The sequence below is a fragment of the Neoarius graeffei genome, chromosome 25 (assembly GCF_027579695.1).
Source record: "Neoarius graeffei isolate fNeoGra1 chromosome 25, fNeoGra1.pri, whole genome shotgun sequence".
In the NCBI taxonomy this organism is placed as follows: domain Eukaryota; kingdom Metazoa; phylum Chordata; class Actinopteri; order Siluriformes; family Ariidae; genus Neoarius; species Neoarius graeffei.
Genome location: NC_083593.1, coordinates 15,085,136 through 15,105,644, shown reverse-complemented (window position 1 = coordinate 15,105,644; position 20,509 = coordinate 15,085,136). Strand labels below are relative to the sequence as shown.

General features: G+C 41.2%; 1 protein-coding gene across 1 annotated transcript in view; it reads left to right on the top strand.

Moving 5' to 3' along the window:
• The window catches only part of grk3 (G protein-coupled receptor kinase 3), a 188,574-nt gene that overhangs the window by 109,152 nt on the left and 58,913 nt on the right, over positions 1–20,509 (top strand). The window contains exon 3 of the mRNA XM_060908817.1: positions 11,681–11,754. Within this exon, the coding sequence (XP_060764800.1) occupies positions 11,681–11,754 (74 nt within the window). The remainder of the gene's footprint in view (positions 1–11,680; positions 11,755–20,509) is intronic.

Genomic DNA, 20,509 nt, shown 5'->3' with positions numbered 1-20,509 from the left:
CGGTGTTTGTGGCTGATGCGGCAGGGATGCTTGGTACGGACCCAGGCTTCAGTGACAGTTGATGTGCAAAACCTGCCCTGCACTGTCCCAAGTTGTGGAAACATTCATCAGGAAAATGCTTCTGACAAACATACACCGTCTTAGGTAGACTCGATGGCGTATTATTGGAGTAAATAAAATTAAGCCACTGCGTCTTCAGGGGCTCTCCCGTCGGCAGTAAAAACAGACTCCTTTCTGTGTTGTCACATCCATGTACAGCGCAACTTCCATGTTTGGTGGCAACTTTTGAGCTGGGTGGGCAATCCATACAGTAGGTGGGAATCCAGAGGGGGGGCGTGGGGATCATCTCCCTTGCTGACGTAGGCAAGGGAAGAGTTTATCAACGCGCCGTTTTGACGTGCCATTCTCAAATGTTGGGTATAGTTTGGTTTACACATTATGAAATTTCTAGCCACTGGGGTAACTTAAGAAGGTCAGAGGAACTCCTTTTAACGTTAAAAAACCTCAGAAAGTGAAAATTTCATGCCATGGGACCTTTAAATTTACAGACAATACGAACTAATGTAAACAATTGGCTTCAACTCGCATAAATATGAATTGGAAATGTTTAGTTCACTTTAGCTCAGGGGTTTTCAAAGTGTGGGAGAGTCAGCCCCCCCCCCTCAGAGAGCAAATAAACAGCGCCCCCCCCCCTCTCAATTTTTGTTGCTATACTTAATGTTCCATTCGTATTTAAAAAAAAAAAAAATGGTTGTACACTTTTACACATTTTAAACATCTGTGCTTTTTAAAACATCTTTTACAAATTTTAAATGTATGTGCTTTTCTTTTTAAAACATCTTGTTTTACACATTTTAAACGTCTCATAGCATCGTTAGCTAGCACCTCTTGGCAGACAACACACTGGCAGTGAAGCATCTTCAGATCCAGTCCATGAAAATCCAAACTTTAAATAATCGTGGTCATACTTCTTTTTTCAGTCCCCCAGGATTTCGCGGGCCTTTTTTGTGATTGTTGCGGGCTAAAATGTCTGTTGCGGGGGATTTTCCAAAAAATTGCGATGAAAGTTGTGGTGTTTTTTAGGTTTCTGTTGCGATGACATTGCGAGAGGAAGTGAAAGTTGCAAGAAATTGTTGCGATTTTCTCTTTGTGATTTAAAATTGAGTATGTTAAATATTAAGTTATTACTGAAAAACTATTGATTTAAAAAAAAAAAGACACTGAGAAATGGTCCTATAAACAACTTTACCAATATAAAAGATTACCAGGACTACAAAAATGCAGAAAAATAGGCTTTACTTATCCAAATGCACCTGTTGGTTCAAAAGTTAAAGTGCATAGAACCTCACAGCACAACATGAAGTTACCTTAAAATATAATATAAATGCCTCAGCTTTCATGTAAGAAAAAAACTATTAATACTAGTGCTGTGTGCAGGCAGTTTCTCCTGAAGACTAAATTAAACAATAATTATAAACTAATAAAATAAATGGCTCAGGCTTCATAGAAGAAAAAAAAAAAGTTTGAACAGAATCTCACAGTATGATGCTGGAGCTGCCTAAACAATGGAAAATAAAATACCATTTTGGCAAAAATGTTGGCATCCATTAATTTCTTGTATTAAGTAAAAAAATGTAAAGTGCACACAGTCCTTCACTGTAAACATAACACACTTTCAGTAACAGAATTTAAGCCTATATAAACATTGACTCGCACATGCAGTGTTGCCAGATACTGCTGACGTTTTCCAGTACAAAATGTGTTCAAAAACCGCCCAATCTGGCAACACTGCGCGCATGCTGCTTCTCTTGAACGTATACACGGTAGTAAGGCGGAAGGTAGTTTGTTGACGTCACCTCAAGACGACGCCAACGATTGGTCAAATTTGCGGGAAGGTTGCGGTGATTGGATATAATTGCAACACCGCCCTGAATTCGCGGGGATTGGTTGAATTTGCGACTTGCAACATCGCGAAATCCTGGAGGGTCTGGTTTTTTGCTTGGCCCAGACTCTGTCTCCTCACTCACTGTAGCTTTAGGTACTAAAAATTGATCCATTTTGTCTCTGGTGAAGGCTAGCTGAAGTTTGCTAAATGTCCGCAATAGTAACTTATTCTGGTTTGTTTCCTCACGTTGCCCTGCTTTAGCTTATGCAAACGCACAACTCTACTAAAAGATTGAGCCTCGTTTATCAATGTCCCCAACATTGAAACCTGTAAGCTTTAGAAACTCTTACAGACCTTTACTTTTTAACAGTACTGTTTTGGCATTTTGCTGAGTTTACCTTCACCTGTGATCCCCCCCCCCCCCCCCCCCCCCAAAGTAACGAACTGTGTAGCCAGGAAAATCACAGCGTTTTCTAAACGCACTCCTGAAAATTACTCGTTAACTAGGGGAATTAAATTTGATATTTTTGACATGTTAATCATTAATTTACATGAAAGAAAAGGCTTAAGTTATAACTTGTTTTAGTGAAAAGTACTAGAATGCAGGATTTTGCGTATTAAAATATTTTCGGGGGACGTAGCTGCCCCCCCACCCCCCCCCCCCACCCACCCCCCCAAAAAAATCTTAGTTTTACTTTCAAAAGTTCAGGATTTTTTTTTTCTTTGCTCCACTTTCATCTCTAAGCACAGCTAAGGAAGCAAGCTAATGAGAGTCCCTGGTTCAAATTATTTTTCCATTTAGTTCAAGATGGCTAGCTGATCACATGACTTGCGTGCATGCTGAAGTAGAACAGGATTTCTACTGTCACCCTCTGAAAAACATTGCGTGTTAAATGTCCAACAGTCATAAGGACAAATGTTCAACTGAGAGCCCGATGGGGTTTTTTTTTGGGGGGGGGTCTTAAATTTGTGATCAAATGGCTTTTTTTTTTTTTTAAATGAATGAATGTTCCTTCTTAATTATTTCAGAATTATGGGAGGTGAACAGCACCATTTTGCATGAGCTTCTTCCTCTTACGCACTGTCCCTGAAATATGATCCTCACTGTAAACAGCTAGCTCTGTGTACAGTACTTGCCCGGAAGAGTAACACACTCCTCAGCTCTTGAGAAAGGGATAGGCCCTGGCCTCAGAGGAGATGAGTTTCAAAGAGATAACATGGAAGGGAAAGATGGGAGCAGAGAAGATATGGAAGACCCCCCCCCCCCTCCCCCCCAAAGCTTTACTGTTCCTTGTGGGTATAGTTAAAATTAAGAGCTGGTGTTAAGATGCTTGGGGGGGAGAATGGCTGCACTCTGGTAGGCAGGGAAAGTGTGGTGATTCTCGTACTACAGTCTGATTTAATTTCTTAATCCATTAACACTGGAGGACAGCTTGTCTCTTTAAGGCTCTACAGGGCAATATTTTAAGTTGAGCATGCAGTGAGGGTTTTACTTGTGAAATTATGCACATCAGTATTCAGACCTCGACCATAATTCGGGACGTGCAGTAAGCGCTGTTCAGAACTTGCTTGAGAATTGTTTGCTGAAAACAAAGGCACAGGAGAAGCAGGTAATGCGCAATTCTCATGTAGAAATTCTTTTGCAAGATATTGACTCGAGCACGAAGTCTGGTGGTGTCTGACGTTTTGATGTACTGGGATTATGTCATGCTGAAAGGCAGTGATGTAAATGTGATTTGGAAAAACCGTTCGTCACTTCTATTCAAACCAGGTCAACACAGAGGTGTGAACTACATGGAAGTGATTTTAGCATGTGCGTAGATGAAGTCTGAGTATGTGCAATTTTTCTGGTATAAATATTGACCAGAATTTTGGGTTGTCAGTCACCAATTCTGAATAGAGACCACAGTACAGCAAATATTTTTAACAAAAACAAGTATGATGTCCTTGAGCTTACACCTGGGTGATAAAACTATAGTGAGATGTACTATCAAAGATTTAAAGTGCAAGTTTGTACGTGTGGTTTTGCGTCCGATAATTCCACAGTAATGCAGTATGCCTCGCTGGCTATTGGCACGTATCTGACTCTATTTCGTGGAATAACTGTTAAATACATACGCGTGTATTGTGTGCGACACACACACCCTTTCTCACTCACTCTCCCTCATCATGGGCATGTCATGGTAATTTTGGACTGTTAATGATTTTCCTTGAACTGTTCTTTTTCCAGGGTGGGATAATTGTACAGTGTACACCTTTTAATGACTTCAAAAAACAAGAATTGAGTGCACAAGTTAGAGAAAATCCAAAATAAATTCTAATCCACACAGGGTCAAAGTTGTACAGGCAGGCTCAAATATATACATAGACTCCCACTATTTTGTTAAATGTCCCTTAGCAAGTTGCACCTCGACCAGACACTTTGGGTAGCCATCACCAAGCTTCTGGCATAATTCTGGCTGGATATTTGACCACTCTTCTTGGCAAAATTGGTAGAGTTCATTTAAATAGGTTGGCTTCCTGGCACAGACCCGACTTTTAAGAGTAGTCCACAAATTTTCAATAGGATTGAGGTCGGGGCTTTGGGAAGGCCATTCCAGAAGCTTAATCTTAAGGCCTCTGCATGCTCTTGCGACAAGGCTTTCGCAGATAGCTTTTCGCAGACAGTTGTAATTTATCGTTGAGCGGGGAGTAATAGGCATGCGCGATGTTATTCACTGCCACAACGCAAGGGGGCGTGAAGTCGCGAAATCGCTAGGAGTAGTTGGTGGGTGTGGTTAGTGGAGTGTTTATCCTCCGGTTACTTATAATGACAAGAACTGGAGTCGTATAGATGTACGTACTTCCTCGATCAACCGCTCTTCGTGCTGCTCCATCTTCGCTCGTGTTTTTAAAAATGGCGGTCGTGAAAACAAACCAAACCGGGAAAGTAGGGAAGCGGAAGTGCGTGTACAGCGGATGTAGAGTGGACCAATCAGAGCCCTCTTGTCTGCGATGCTGTCTGCGAGGCTTCTGCGGTGGTCACAATTTTTGGGAGGTGCGCACAGAGCGTCTGCGAAGGTGGGGGGGGGCTACGCAGACACTGTCTGCGACGCTATCTGCGAGGACTGGGTTGTCAGCATAAATTGGCCTTTAGCCTGCTTTATTCATTCCAAAACCAGTTTTGGTGTGTTTTGGGATCACTCTCCTGTTGGAACACCCAATTGTGTCCAAGTTTCAACCATCTAGCTGTTGATTTAAGGTGAAGTTGAAGAATTTGGAGGTAGTCGTCCTCCTTTGTTATTCCATCCACTTTGTGCAATGTGCCAGTACCACTGGCATCAAAATGGCCCCAGAGCATGATGTTGCTACCACCACCATGCTTGAGTTAGTAGTGTTCGTGGGTTTGAAAGCCTCACCTGTACTCGTTCAAACATGCCTCTTGTCATTGTGGCCAAATAGCTCAATCTTTGTCTTGTCTGATCATAACTTTTCTCCAGAAGGCATTTGGCTTGTTCATGTGGGCAGCTGCAAATTTCAGTCAAGCTTGAAGGTGTTGATTTTGGAGCAGGGGCTTCTTTCTTGGTCGGCACCCTCTCAGTCCATATCGATGTTTACAGTGATGCTGGTGTTCCAGCAGTTTCCAGTTCATGGCAGGCTTGAGCCTTGGTGGTTCCTGGGTTGTTCCTGAACATCCTAACCAATTTCCTCTCATCTGAGGATGACCGTTTGGGTCTTCTTCCAGACCTTGCCAAAGTGGTAACGCAGCTGAATAACTTGTGTCCAGTTGTTTGAACTGATGATCTTGGAATCTGCAATTGTTTAGAAATGGCTCCAACAGACCTTCCCAACTTGTGTAAATCTACAATTCTCCTTCTTGGATCTTCACTGAGTTCCTTGGACTTTCCTATGGTTCAGAGTATCGGTCAATCCAATGAGTGCAAATCCTTTTTATGCTGGCAAAGAAACTACCAGTCATAGTCCATCATGATCACTAAACAAAAAGTTAATAGGCCTTGGCAAGTTACGACACTCAGTACGTTTACATGCACATCCAAATCGAGCTGCTGTCGGTAATCGAGCAAAGGGTCCCAGCAGGGGTGCCAGAGAAATCCAATCCTACATGCACACAAGCAAATCGAGCTATTGTGTGAGGTACATTGTGCACCCGAGCCACAGGTGGCGCTACACGCCCCATCGTGTTGGTACACTTCCGGTTGTCGTCATGAAGAAGAGCTATTCAAGAGTATAAACAAAGTCATCAGCAGTGTTGCCAGATACTGCTGATGTTTTCCAGCCCAAAACATGTTCAAATCTGCCAAAATGCACTTAAAACCGCCCAATCTGGCAGTTCCGTGTTCACAAGTTCCGTGCTCAAGCTGTTAGGCTTGCTCTAACACTGTATGGCTACAAACTGTCCTGCGCAGACCAATGTTTTGTAAGACAACTTATTTTGCACAATTGTATATTTTTCTAAAGTCCATTTTTTGCTTAATTTTTTTTTTTTTTGCTTACAATTTAACTTGTCTTAATAAACACACAAGTTCAATTGTTTTGTTTTTATTGACATTCTTCAGATGTTGGATGGATATATATATATATATATATATATATATATATATATACACACACACACACACACACACACACACACACAAATATATATATATATATATATATATATATATATATATATATATATATATATATATATATATATATATAATGACTTGTTTATGTACACAATTCACAGCTATACTTTGGTGGTACAGTAAGTGAGCTAAATTTTAACAGTGCAAACAATGCCACAAAAAGAAAAGATTCATGCCGACCGAGGCTGTTGTGTTTCCCGCTTGTGGTCTCGTCACTTCCGGAAGGGGCAGTGCTGAAGTAAGTAGCTCGAATACGTAGCTCAATAGGGTTTACATGCACTAAGTAGCTCGGCAGAAATCGCATAATCTAGGTCGTGTAGCTCGATTCCAAGAAATCAAGTTCGGTTCAATTTCAGCTGAATTAAGGTGTATACATGGCATTTTGAACTTCGATTTCAGTCGAGCAACGGCAGAAATTCGATTCTCTCTATGTGCATGTAAACGCACTGACTGTAGAACCTTCAGCTCCACTTAACAAATTTTAAATGTATGCGTGCCTGCCCTGTGTTGGATTAGAGAAAATCCAAAATAAATTCAAACTTGTGCACTCAATTCTTGTTTAAGATCCCACAAGGGGAAATTTACATTGTTACGGCAGCAAAATGTATAAAGAGAAAAAGATAAGGCAGTGAAGGAGTAGTGCAAAAGTACTAAGTATTTTTAAGTAGTGTTTTGAAGTCATTAAAGATGTACGCTGTACAATCATTCCACCCTGGAAAAAGAACAGTTCAAGGAAGTCATTAATAGCCCAAAATTACCATGATGATCATGCCCATGAGTGTATGTAAACTTCCGACCACAACTGTGTCCAGCCATGATCCAGAACACATTCTTTCATATAAGCACTAGTAGAAATGAGTACTTAGAAATAAAGGCCTACAGAGCACAAAGAGGCTATTAGAAATAATTATTTTGATAGAGAATGATGGATGTGAATGACATTCAGTGCTTATTTATGCATATTTTATAATTAACATTGATTTCTCCTTCTTTGTCATGTATAAAGCAGGGTTAAGATCAGCTTTATATTGCACAAATAAAGCCATTTGGTGAAACTTGGTGTACCGACTAACATTTTTACCTAATTATCATAATGTGACTTAAAATAACTTGCGTAATTTTTTTTTTTACTAATTTTTCAAACTTTTTGTATTCAGTGTACAGCCATTTATGTGCCTGCCAGTTTCCATGTCAATATATTGAAAAATAAAGTTAAGAGAAAAAGATTTGCTCTCATTTGTTAATTCAGCCCATTTTGGACCATGTTTTCCTCATGCATAATATTACAGCAGTTTTCTAAAAATTAAGCTCCCCCACCCACCCCAATATCTTTTTGATTTGTAATATCTCAAGAACGGATAAACGTATTTTAATTCTGTAAAAAGTATGTTCTGCAATTCTGAAGTCATCCATCCATTATCAGTAACCATGTATCCTGTGCAGGGTTTCAGGCAAGCTGGAGCCCATCACATGCTGGGATGTGGAGACAACCAACCATTCATTCACACCTAGGGTCAATTTAAAGCTACCAGTTAACCTACATGTCTTTGGACTCTGGGGGTGGGGTGGGGTGGGGGGACCGGAGCACCCGGTATCCTTGTAAGTTAATTAATGCTACCAGTAAAAGCCAGAATGGCTGCAGTACAGCAGACCTCTGTGCATAATAATCTTGTCCCAGTGTTTGGACTAGTGATTTGTGCATCCCTGGTTCCAAGATTTTTTTTTTTTTTTTTTTGGTCTAGCCCTGTCCCTTTTGAAGCCCTCCCCTTGTGACTTGCTCTGAAACTTTGTCTTGCATCAGTAAAGCAATCACTTAGCAACACGCACTTCTCTGAATCATTCATGTGCTTTTATTCCCCCTTTGCCCTTTTTCTCACATGCTGTGAAATGGATAATTTTGGTTCAGATATTCGCTGCCATATTCTCGCTGCTGCATTTTCTTTTTCTTCCTCCTGCAGAGTGGAACCTATTATTGTTGCTATGGGAACAATAAGGCTGATCTTTGCTGGCAGTTTTGATTTGTCTTTACTGCTACCTGACACCCACCCACCCACTCTGCACTTCCCACAAACGCATCACATCACCATTATGTGACTGGCTGTTTAATGGCTTACAAGTTCTGCAAATGTTACGTTGAACAGTAAACAGTCGGCAGTTGGCCTTCGAGTGTTAAAGTGCAGCGGGCAGGGTACAGAGGAATGGAACTGAGACAGTCAAGGCAGTCATTTGAAGAAAGCCCTTTCAAGTTGTGGTGCAATGCCCTCTTAATTTAATTTCTAATGGGTTACCCTTTCTACTTCTCCATGAATAATGATGTAATATGGAAAGGCAGTCCCTTTTACCATTGTGAAATACTACACTCCTGCACTTGGCCCTTTGAAGCTAATCATCCCTGAATCCAGTTGGTGCAATCAGTAGCCCAGGCACCCAGAATAAGTAAACTTCCTATTTGGACTAGTAGTTTTTCTTCTTATTTGCTCCACAGGCAAGTAGATTCTTACTGGTTTGCAAAAAAGTTTTTATTTTTGGATCTGTAAACCTAATACCCTGTCCACACTAGGGATTTTGTACCGATACGAAACTACTTTCGTACTGCAACACCTGTCCACACTAACAACTATACCGGTACTGTATCGGTACGAAACCCACAAATGTATGAGTTTCGTACCGGTACAGTATCTGTACTGTAGCACTTTGCTGTAGTGTGGACAGATGAAGCAGCTCTGTATCGATTCAAATATAATGCGCAAGCGCAATGAACCATTCCTACGTCTTCCGGGTTATTCATACAATACGCCCGTGCTTTCCAGCTGTAAATAAAACATCAAAATGGCTCAAAACGACCATGGAGATACATGGAGCAGAGAAAGGGGGAGGGGGAAAGGGGGAGGGGAAAAGAAGGAAAGAGGGAGAAAGGGAGGGGAAGAGGGAGTAAGGGAGATTCATTTTCTTTCTTTCTCAACTGCCTCACGCGTTTTATACGATTCGACTGAATAAATGACCACCAGAAATACAGACTGTACATTTGACAACAAAAAGCGCACACGCCATTTTCTCGGAAGGAAGTTACTCGGTAACCACGGAAACATTTCGCGCACGCGCATTTCAACTACCGTGAAAGAAAACCGCAAACATTTCTCACTAGTGTGGACAAGTGCACTAAACTGTACCGGTATAAGTATCGATACAGTTATACCACTTTCGTACCGGTATAAGTGTGAACACAGCATAAGGTGCTTCACAGCTTTAATACACCTTGATGCTGTAACTATAGTTTCAACTGGTCATTCAGAATCCCAGTGCCTGCTGTACTACACATGCCGACCAAGGCACTTGGTCATTATTTCTGGCTGAAGAAAAAAAAAATTTAACTCTCTTTTAATTAAAGTAGATGACCTTTCAATTTCATAAAGTCCGTGATGTTTAGTTCCCTCTGAAATTTGGTCATTGTGATGGATGTTTTATTTCTGTAATGTCGCCAAAAAAAAACCCAGGCCATGGCAGGCATCGTGCCAAAAAAAGCCAGACGTGCAGTCAGACAGAGGAAGTCTGTGCGCGCATGGGCAGGTTTACTGCCTTTTTCCTCCTTTTGGGTTTTACAGCAGCTGGCAGCTGGCATCCAGTGTTGCATTATTGCCCTCTACAGGTTTACCTTGACCGTGCACTGACAGTTCCATCATTCTGTCGCTAAACAAACAGCTGATCACACCGAGGTGCTCGCTGACCGCCCATATTTATTAGTTTGGTCCTGCGTTTCCTTTCCTTCGTATATAACATGACGACGTCTTTTCTTGCTTTCCGTTACTGTAGTCGGTCTTTCACGTTTTGTTCATGTCCTTCATTTTCCTCTCCTGTTTCAAATTTGTATCCCACAATGCCTTGCACAAACGGGGAAAGCCCACCGTGTGATGCACGACGTAGTATCTTGAATTGCATCATGGTGAAGCAGGAAAAAGTAGTGGTGAATTTAGGGCCAGGTGACCCTAAATTCATTTAATTGTTCTATTTAAGAAAAAAAAAAAAGAGAATAAAATTGGAAGTCTGTGATTCAAATTCAGTAGCTTTCGGTCCACTAAAAAAAAAAATTGGGTTTTGGGGAAATTCTTTTTATGACCTAAACTTGAAAAATCTGAAAGGCAGTATAGCTTTAACATGTCTTGTGGATTTATTTGATTATTTTTGAGAATCCTGAGCATGCTGGGATGTGGAAACAACACAAAATCAGTCAAAATGGCTGCAAAGCTATCATAAGCTTTGCACAGCTGTCTGGTGGAAAGCAGTCATATAACACTCCAACATGTAATTTAAAAATGTTAAAATAAATATGCTAGACAGGGATGGTGCTAGGATTTTTTTTTTTTTTTTTTTCCCTGGGTCCAGGGACCCACATGACTGGCCAAATTGGGGTCCCTGGCGCGCATGCATATATATATATATATATATATATATATATATATATATATATATATATATATATATATATTATATATATAATTTTTTTTTTTTTTTTTTTTTTTTTAATGGGTCCCAATATTTTATATATTTTTACCCAGAGTTAAAGGTTTTTCGGTCATTGTTTGCAAGTGGTTAACCTAGAGTAGAATATGGAGGACTTTCACTGATGTCACAGGTTTTTGTTTTTCATGCACAGTCTGCCATGTTGCTGGACGAACAAACAGCCGCAACAGTTAATAATGAAAATCAAGAGAACTGCAGTCATTACAATCTTTCTGAAACTTTTTTTTTTTTATATACCAGCAGATCACATTACATCGAAAAGCTGAAACATGCAGGCATCACGGATCCAAATACCCACAAATGTATTTATTTATTCTGCACACCTCTCTCTCTGTGCACGTGTTCACTTCAGATGGGTTAAATGCAGAGTTGTTGTTTCGCGGTGCTTGAGTTTACATGTGACAAAAATAAAGGCTTCTTTTTCTTCTTAACTTGCACATAAATGTATTTATTCCACTTGAAAAGTGTACGGCAAACCAGCTACTAGATTTGGGACACTGACATCCTTAAATGTGCCCCTTTTTTTTTTTTTTTTGGTCAACTCAACACAATGCAATACATATCACATTTTCCTTCTATATGTATTATAAATGCAACTTTTCAACCTTGTCAAAATGTTGTACTCTAAATGGCCCTCTATTTTCAGGGTTCCTACTGTTCAAGGATTTCTGTATGAACGAAATAGACGAGGCCGTTCCCCAGCTGAAGTTCTATGAAGAGGTAAGATAAATCTTCAGTTCTTTCATTTTTCTTTTGTTGCTTTGTTCAGAGGGCAAAACTTTCCCAACTGTATTCAGTAATACTTTTTTAAATAAAGTTTCTCACATGCACAAAATATCTGGTGCACATGAAGGTTTCTGGTGTGTATGTGAAATAACCCGAGAGAAGCCTGAACTTTCATAAACGAAATGCAGCATTTCCGACTGGAGAATGCCCAGAGAGTGAGAGATATCACTGATTTCTTGAAACTTTGGCAAAAACGTGTCTCACTAAAAGTGCCAAGTCTGTTGGAAATTAATAACGTTTTCATAAATAAAAAAAATTTAGTTATTGGTCCTTTGCACATATGTAAGGTTCTTTTTATAGGATTGTTTTTATATTTTATTAATTTAATGATATGCTGGCCACTGCCTACAAAATCAGTTGTCCTCCGATAGGAGCTAATCATTTCAACTTGATTAAAAAAAAACAAAGTAATAATTTAATTGAATAATACCTTTACTACTTGAAAGAATGCATTGTTATATGTATTTAAAACTGCAAACAGTGAGTTTTGAACGATGTTTACTATTTTGTGGTTGCTCAAAATAGCCAATAGATAATGAGCATTATCGGTTAAAATAATATACATTTCACTGTTCACAATGTCAAATACATGCAGTATGCTGTTAGACCACCTCCTGGGACAAGCACAAGTGGTTGGATTTTAAAGGTGAACATGCTTTTAAAAATGTTTTTTTCGATTTATTTTTCTTCTGCAAGTTGACCCAATTCCCTGAGGTCTTAATGAAATGTCTGTGACCAGTTTTGGTCAAAATACCACAAGGATGAAGAACCACAGCATCCTTATCACTGTCTAAATGACCCTGTAAAAAAAAGGACAATGAGCCTCTGTTCCTTTAAATGATGAGCCACTGCTCACCCCATCCCCTTCTTTTGCCAGCCAATCGGTACTTTCCACATGAATATTCATTTGAAAAGGCATGAGTGGAGATACTCAGATGAGAGGGCGGCATAATTCTAATAAGCTCAACGTGACCTTGCAAGGGGAGCCAAATCTGACCTGCCCATGTTTTCTGAAATAGGCAGTCCAGAAGTCAAGTTTATTTCTATAGCGCTTTTAACAACGGACATTGTCGCAAAGTGGCTTTACAGAAAGTTAGACTTTAAACATGAGTTCATTTTATCCCTGATGAGCAAGCCTGTGGTGAGGATGGCAAGGGAAAAACTCCCTCAGACAACACAAGGAAGAAACCTCAAGAGGAACCAGACTCGAAAAGGAACCCATCCTCATTTAGGTGGTGATGGATAGCGTGATTTTTTTTTTTTTTATTATAAATATATATATAAATGACTCCCTTCTATAGCTGTGTCCTATATAGTCACAAAGTACAACTGTGAAGCCAGGAAAATCATTATAGTTTTAACATGAAGTCTTTGTTGATGTTATTTATTGTTCACTGATGGAAACTTGATTTGCAAAACTGTTCATGATAACTGCAGTCCTAAAGTTAGCAAGTCAACTGTAGTCCTCAGACATAAATGTCCTTACTGCAAGTGTCCAGAACAGTCTTCCAAGTACGACTTTGGACTGTCCATACGGGGCCATCCTCCATAGGAGCAATGTGATGAGACTCTGGCCAGAGGTAGGGCATCAGGATGGATCAGGTGAGTCTGAGGAGCAGAAGAGGTCAACATCTTGCTGGTGTCTCAGGATTGACTTGTAACTCAGAGGGAAGGGGGGGGAGAGAGAGAGAGAGAGAGAGAGAGAGAGAACACAGGTTGTTAGGTATGCCTGGTGTCACCTACTGAGTAAGAACAGGATACATTTTTCAGAGTGCGAGCAGGGACTCTGGCAAAACTAACTATGACGGCATAACTGAAAGGGGAGAGCCAGAAGGTAACAGCCATGAGGGAGCCCTGAGACATAAAGCAGCAGCCACTACACCGTCAACAAACCCTAGTGAATGAGGGGGGTGCAGCATCCATACATCCCAGTTTACCAGAACACACTATGCCTGAGGACCCTCCAGATCTACTCCTTTACCTAATAACTGTTAACAAAAAGCTTGACTAAACAGATCTTTTCAGCCTAGACTTAAACACCGAGATGGTGTCTGAGTCCCGAACACTACTTGGAAGGCTGTTCTGTAACTGCGGGGCTTTATAAGAAAAGGCTCTGCCCCCTGATGTAGCCTTCACTATATGAGGTACCAACAGTTAGCCTGCACTTTTTGATCCAAGTAGGTGTGGCGGGTCATAAAGGACCAGAAGTTCACTCGGGTACTGTGGTGCGAAACCATTCAGTGCTTTAAAGGTCGATAGTCGTATTTGCAGGTTAGGTTAACTGGTGACTAAATCGACCGTAGGTGTGAATGGTTGTCTGTGTCTATGTGTCAGCCCTGTGATGACCTGGCGACTTGTCCAGGGTGTACCCCGCCTTTCGCCCGTAGTCAGCTGGGATAGGCTCCAGCTTGCCTGCGACCCTGTAGAAGGATAAAGCGGCTAGAGATAATGAGATGAGAAACTAACTTGATATGGGGAGGTCGGCACATCAGATACCCACACGCATGTGCACAAGCACTGAAAGTGAGTTTTCAGAATATGTCCAAGACAAAACACTTGGTGTGTGAGAGAGAGAAGCAGATCGGGCTTTTTTGGCGTGTGTGTATCTGGTATTGGCGCGCAACTAGAGAAATGTGGTTCTTTCCACCAACAAGGAAAAAGAACTTTTATTTATAAAGGACAAATTCAAGTTTTAAAGACTTCATCTTTAAAATCTGTGTAAACCACAAAAAAATGTTAACCACCCAGGCAAATTTGAATTATTAATGTTTGCTAAGTATATAAAATTAGGGGCCGGAGGGCACTAACCTACCTGAGAATCAATCTCATTCCTCTCGGTCTGCAACAGAATGGTAATTTTCTCTCCCATTATTCTCCCAAGTTGCAAGTAATGTTAGACCTTCAATAAATAACATGGAACAAAACATTCATCACTTTTTTCCAGATTGACACGGCTTTATTGGTCTGTGTAGTTGCACATCAAACAAGCCACCATCCTCTGCACCCCACCAAAAAAAGCTTTTTTATTTATTTATTTATATTTTAATTTTTACTTTGTGAGCAGCATAAGTGCGACATGGCTACAGGGCCAGCTCTAGGTCTTTGGCTGCCCTAGGCGAGATTGAGTTTTGGCGCCCCCCCCAGAAAAAAAAAACCCTCTAATAACATCTAAATAACACTTGAATCTAATCACTCAATTCTATTACTATTAAACAATGTACGGTGCATGGACAATAAACAAGAAGTCATTTTTATCTTTTTCATTATTGTTATTATTGTTATCATTATTCACATAAAGTGTCACAATGTAAAATGACCACAAATTCAATACACATCTCCATATAATGGGCAAAAACTCTTCCGCACCCTGTTCAAAGTGTAGTGCATGGACAATAAACAAGAAATTATTTTTAGTTTCTTTTTTGCTATTAAAAGTTGTCATCTCCTGAAGAATTAACAAATTAAATGAATAAAAAATTCTACAATTCTAAATTGTGCAAACTTAAGCACCCTGTTAGGACATCAATGGGCTGTATTTTCAAACAAAAGTGCTATTATGGGTACTTTGTTATTGAAGTAACATTACAATGGGACTCGTCTGGTCTTCCTAATGGCAAATTCCTTATCAAATTATATTTCTCTGAGATCTCTTGGCCCATGTTTACATTAGACCGTATCAACGGATCATCAGATTAACGTTTTTAAAACGATTAGTGTGCACACAGCAACACCAATACACGATTTGCGTGCACACAGCAATACCAATACACGGATACGCTCGGCTCCGCAGGCATCCTGCGCTCCAAATCACTCCGCCCTGAACAGCGAGTGCCCTCTGGAGGGTGCGCACTCCGGCCCTGCGCAGCTCACAGAGCACGCGAGTGAAGTGAACAAGCTGTGATTCGGGACTGAGCCGCTGTGTGTGTGATCCCAGTGCATATCACTTACCACTTGCAAGTGGAAGGATGGCAAGCCTAAAGACAATCAACTACACAATGGGCAGTATTTGCATCAGTATTTGCAGTATTTTCATACTTTTATACTCTTTAATGAAAGGTGATACAAGGCGGAAGTCCGCGCCGTTTTTCAGCAGTCGCGTCACATGACCAACGCCAGCGAATCAGGAAGGTGGATGTCAGTGACGTTGTCCAATGAGACGCCAGCTAGAGCTCAGCACAGCGTATCCACGTATTCTGAATGTTTACACAGCGCCGGAACTGATACGATCTGGATTGAATACGTGGACGCTGGCGGATTCCCGTTTCCCGGCGTTTCCAGGCGTTTTAATGTAAACGGACAGTGCATCCGCGAAGAAAACGAGACAGATACGGTCTAATGTAAACGTAGCCTTAGTTGATGCTCATCAGAGCAAGCCCATTCAGACGTTCTTGACTCATTGTTGACCTTAAGTATGTCTTGAGCAGTTTTAATTTTGAAAAGCTTCTTTCAGCAGAAGCTACTGTCACAGGTAGTGTAACAGCAGAGGTAAGGAGCGCGTATTTCTACATCCCCAGCCGCATCAGAGGTGTTTGTAAAAAAGGTTTTCAACCTTTCATGAGCCAGGGCGCACTTTTTTTTTTTTTTCAATGAAAAAATCTCAAGGCACATCACCAATAGAAAATGCTGACTGAAACTAAAACACTGTTGCCAATATTTACAATATACAGTCATTCTATAATTTTCCACGGCACACTTGGTGATCTCTCACGGCACACTAGTGTTCCGCGGTACTAGAGTTCGGCAGCACAGTGGTTGAAAACACTGTACACCACTGATGCACTTGGTAACATCTACATTCAGTAACTCCATCCCTCCTTTTTGGTGGGGTTTTGGTCGCCCTTGGCGCCCCTGGGCACATTTTGCGCTCTAGGCAATTGCCGGCGCTGGTAAAGAGAACACATCTGAGTGCTTGTTTTGTTTCCCTGCAGTCTTGACGCACTGAGATTGTTTGTTTGTTTGATTTTCCTCCAGGAAGCTCTTCGCAACATGGTTGCTTGAATGAGCTGCTAAACTGTCATTTTAATGAGAACACAGATCAACAAAGCAACTTTGTTTTATTTAAAAAAAAAAAACGTGCCAGGCACCATTGGAATATCTCGCTGCAAAACGTGTTCGGTGCATAAAAGACCTTTACTTCAGCCCAGACTGCTCAACGACACCGACAGACTGCTCCAAGTGCAGCCATATTCAAAACAAGCAACAGATCTATGTCAGTTAGCTACGTTATGCAAAAACACTCTTTAGCCAACAACACTTAGGCTATTACATGGCCAAAACAGAGAATGGCCGCGGATGCGCACTTGAGCGCTTATTGTTTCATGATTAACAACCACCACCACACCCCACCCTGCTTTTTTTGACAAATCGCACCCTGACTACATGCTTTGCTGTACAATTAAATTAGGCTAAGACATTATTATGCTGACTCGTTTTCAGAATAGTGGAAGTCATAATTTTTCTCCCCCCGTTTCTGCGCCCCTGGATGGACGCAGCGCCCTTAGCATTTGCCTATATTGCCTATGCCACGGGCCGGCTCTGCACGGCTATTCACTGAATGTGAACCAAGAGCTTTAGGAGGTCCTTTTGCACCCAGAAGGGCTAAAAGCTGTAGAGAACTAAAATTTGAGTGGAATGGGGTGAAATGGTCCATTCCGACCACCAAACCGTTCCAGTGCCATGAAGTCTCGGAGTCAGGATTCGGTTGCAAGCATCGTTAGTTTGTAAACTATTGACTGGAAATAACTCAATTTATTGCATAGCACGAGCTACTTCCAGTAAAATCGTGCACTCTGATTGATTGGTTCCAAGGCAGGCAGAATTTTCCTGTGATGCCTGTGGGCGATTACGGACAGACTTTCCAAGGCGCCAGCTTTGTGTTGTAAAAAACAAAGTGACAAAAGATTAACTGGAAATCAAAATGGAATCAAAAGTGTCCGAAAGACAAGTCAATTATTTAAGAGCAACAAAGAGCGTTCAGAAACCGTTAACAGAAATTCAGTTTTGAAACCGCTAGCTGTTTATTCTGCATGCGTGACTCAACTGTGATACAAATATGTGAATGAAAGAAAGCAGCGTCACGCTGCTTTATAATGACAGTCTTTTTTTTTTTTTTTTTTTTTTTTTTAGAAATTAAAAAAGCCATATAATAAACTCCTTATTAACCTTGCTTGCTCGGTCTTTAGGGGAAAATATCAGATTTCAGTCCTACGGCTCAGTCTGTACTGTCAAGACCTCGGTCTGCTGTTTTCTCGTAAAGACCTCGCGCTCAGTTTATAAGTAGTGAGTCATCATGTGTAAACTCACAAGTGGGAGAATCATTAATGCAGCTTTAATTTGTCATACTGTTAAGGAAGTGGTTATGCCAAATATGGCTCCAGTGCATCAAGCCATGATTTCGCCATCCATCCATTATCCATAACCACTTATCCTGTGCAGGGTCACAGGCAAGCTGGAGCCTATCCCAGCTGACTATGGGCGAGAGGCGGGGTACACCCTGGACAAGTCGCCAGGTCATCGCAGGGCTGACACAGACAAACAACCATTCACATTCACACCTACGGTCAATTTAGAGCAGGGGTTGGCAACCTTTTTGCCATGTAGTGCCAATTAGAAATTTTCTTGTTAGTTAGTGTGCCATTCAAATAGGTGTTGTTAACTATGTGTAATTAGACACCACACATTTTAGACGGATATTGATATTTAATGCATTGAGCAAATGTAAAACACCATTGCACTTGTTTTTATGCCTTTAACCTCACACACAAGGTTTAAGCACACACACACACACACACACACACACACACACACACTGGATAACAGCATTGCAAGCAGCTTATACAAATTCACAAAATAACATCCAAAATCTTTCAGTCGGTAACAGGCCCAAGTTATTCACAATAAAGACGTAGCAGCTTAATGGAAATGGAACTGATGAATAATAAAACTACAGAAAAAAAAATTAATGAGTGTCAGAGAACATTGACAAGTAGCCTACATAAAGTGGCTTAACAATAAACTGCAAATTTGAAGTAGCCTTGTTACAAAATAAATGTTTTGCCTATCAGTCAGTGTGATCCCTGGCCCTGCTTCCCCTTACTTAGCTCTGAGATGTGGGGATGGTAATTGGTCACTTTGAGTTGGACGCATGCTTCCGAATGGCCCATTGTCAGACGACTTCAGGAGGGGCAAAGTACATTCTTCATGTGCGAAAATATCTGTTCACACAGATATGTTGATCCGAACACTGACAATAAAGCCAGTGCGATATTGCGAAGACAGTTGAACTTTTCGGGTAAAGATGCCCAGCAGGATTCATTGGCTTTAAACAGCAGAGCTCCTCTCTCACAGTCACATCACAATATCTTGCCATCACTGCCAAACGTGCCACATCATTCACATCTACGCTTTCGTCAAGCGCAATGCTAAATACAGCTGCATCTTTTATGCCAGTTGTTTGCTGCACCCTTATGTTTTCTGCCATTTCACCAATTCGTCGCTCAACAGTTCTGGCTGATACGGGCATGTCTTTTCTTGATTTTATTCTCTTTATTTGGCAGCCCCTCAAAAAGACTATCCGAGCTGGAGAGAAAGGCTTCCTTAATGTATTCACCGTCTGTGAATGGCTTTCCATGTTTAGCTATGCAGTGAGAAATTATATAGCTAGCTTCAGTGGCATTGTTTTTAGCTGAGGCAAAGACTTTTTTAAAGTGTGGGCTTGCTTCCCATATCTGCACACTGCGCGTGAGATTGATTCGTCCCTATCTGCCTGATCTTTGAAAGTCTTTTCGTGCTTTGCCTCGAAATGACGTTTAACACTGGATGTTTGACACGCAACACTTTCAAAACACAACGTGCACACAGCACGGTCTGTCTGAGAAACAAACCCATATTCTTTGGTCCACGAGGAGAGGAAAGCCCGAACTGTCGGCTTCTTTGCCATCTTAGCGCAACTGCTGCATCAAGTGGGCCCATCTCGTGAGAAATATGGGGAGGGGAAAGTGTTGCCAGATTGGGCGGTTTTAAGTGCATTTTGGCGGGTTTTGGGCTGGAAAACGTCAGCAGTATCTGGCAACACTGGGAGGGGGGCGCTATATTGTTGTGTAGTCATGCTAAAAGAGCAGGCTCGCCATGCAACAGCCAATGACGGTTCAAGATGACATTTGAACATTTTTAATGTGTTGAATAATTAGGTTTGTGTATCATCGTCAGTGTGCCACTGGAAATTCCTCGGCGTGCCAGTTGTGGCACGCGTGCCTAGGGTTGCCGACCCCCAATTTAGAGCCACCAATTAACCTAACCTGCATGTCTTTGGACTGTGGAGGAAACCGGAGTACCTGGAGGCAGGACTCTACAGTGCACACATTTCACTCGCATTTGCGAGCGAATTTTTCGGCATGCGAGCGACGAAAAAAAAAACGTGCATTCGTGCGAGGGCTTCTTGTGGCTGACAATTTAGGAAAGCACTGAGCACAGACGCGACGAGTTTAACATTCTAAAATGTATCAAATGTTAAACTGCAAAGTATGTAAATCCAGCGCTGGATAGCCTACCTAATATAGTGTAACGAGTAACGGCCTGTATTGTGTGTGTGTGTGTGTGTGTGTGTTCAGTGTTGTGTATGTGTGTTCTGCCTGCGCCTTTTTTTTTTTTTTTGCCGTTCTGCCATGCTAGTGCGTTTTACCGGGACATG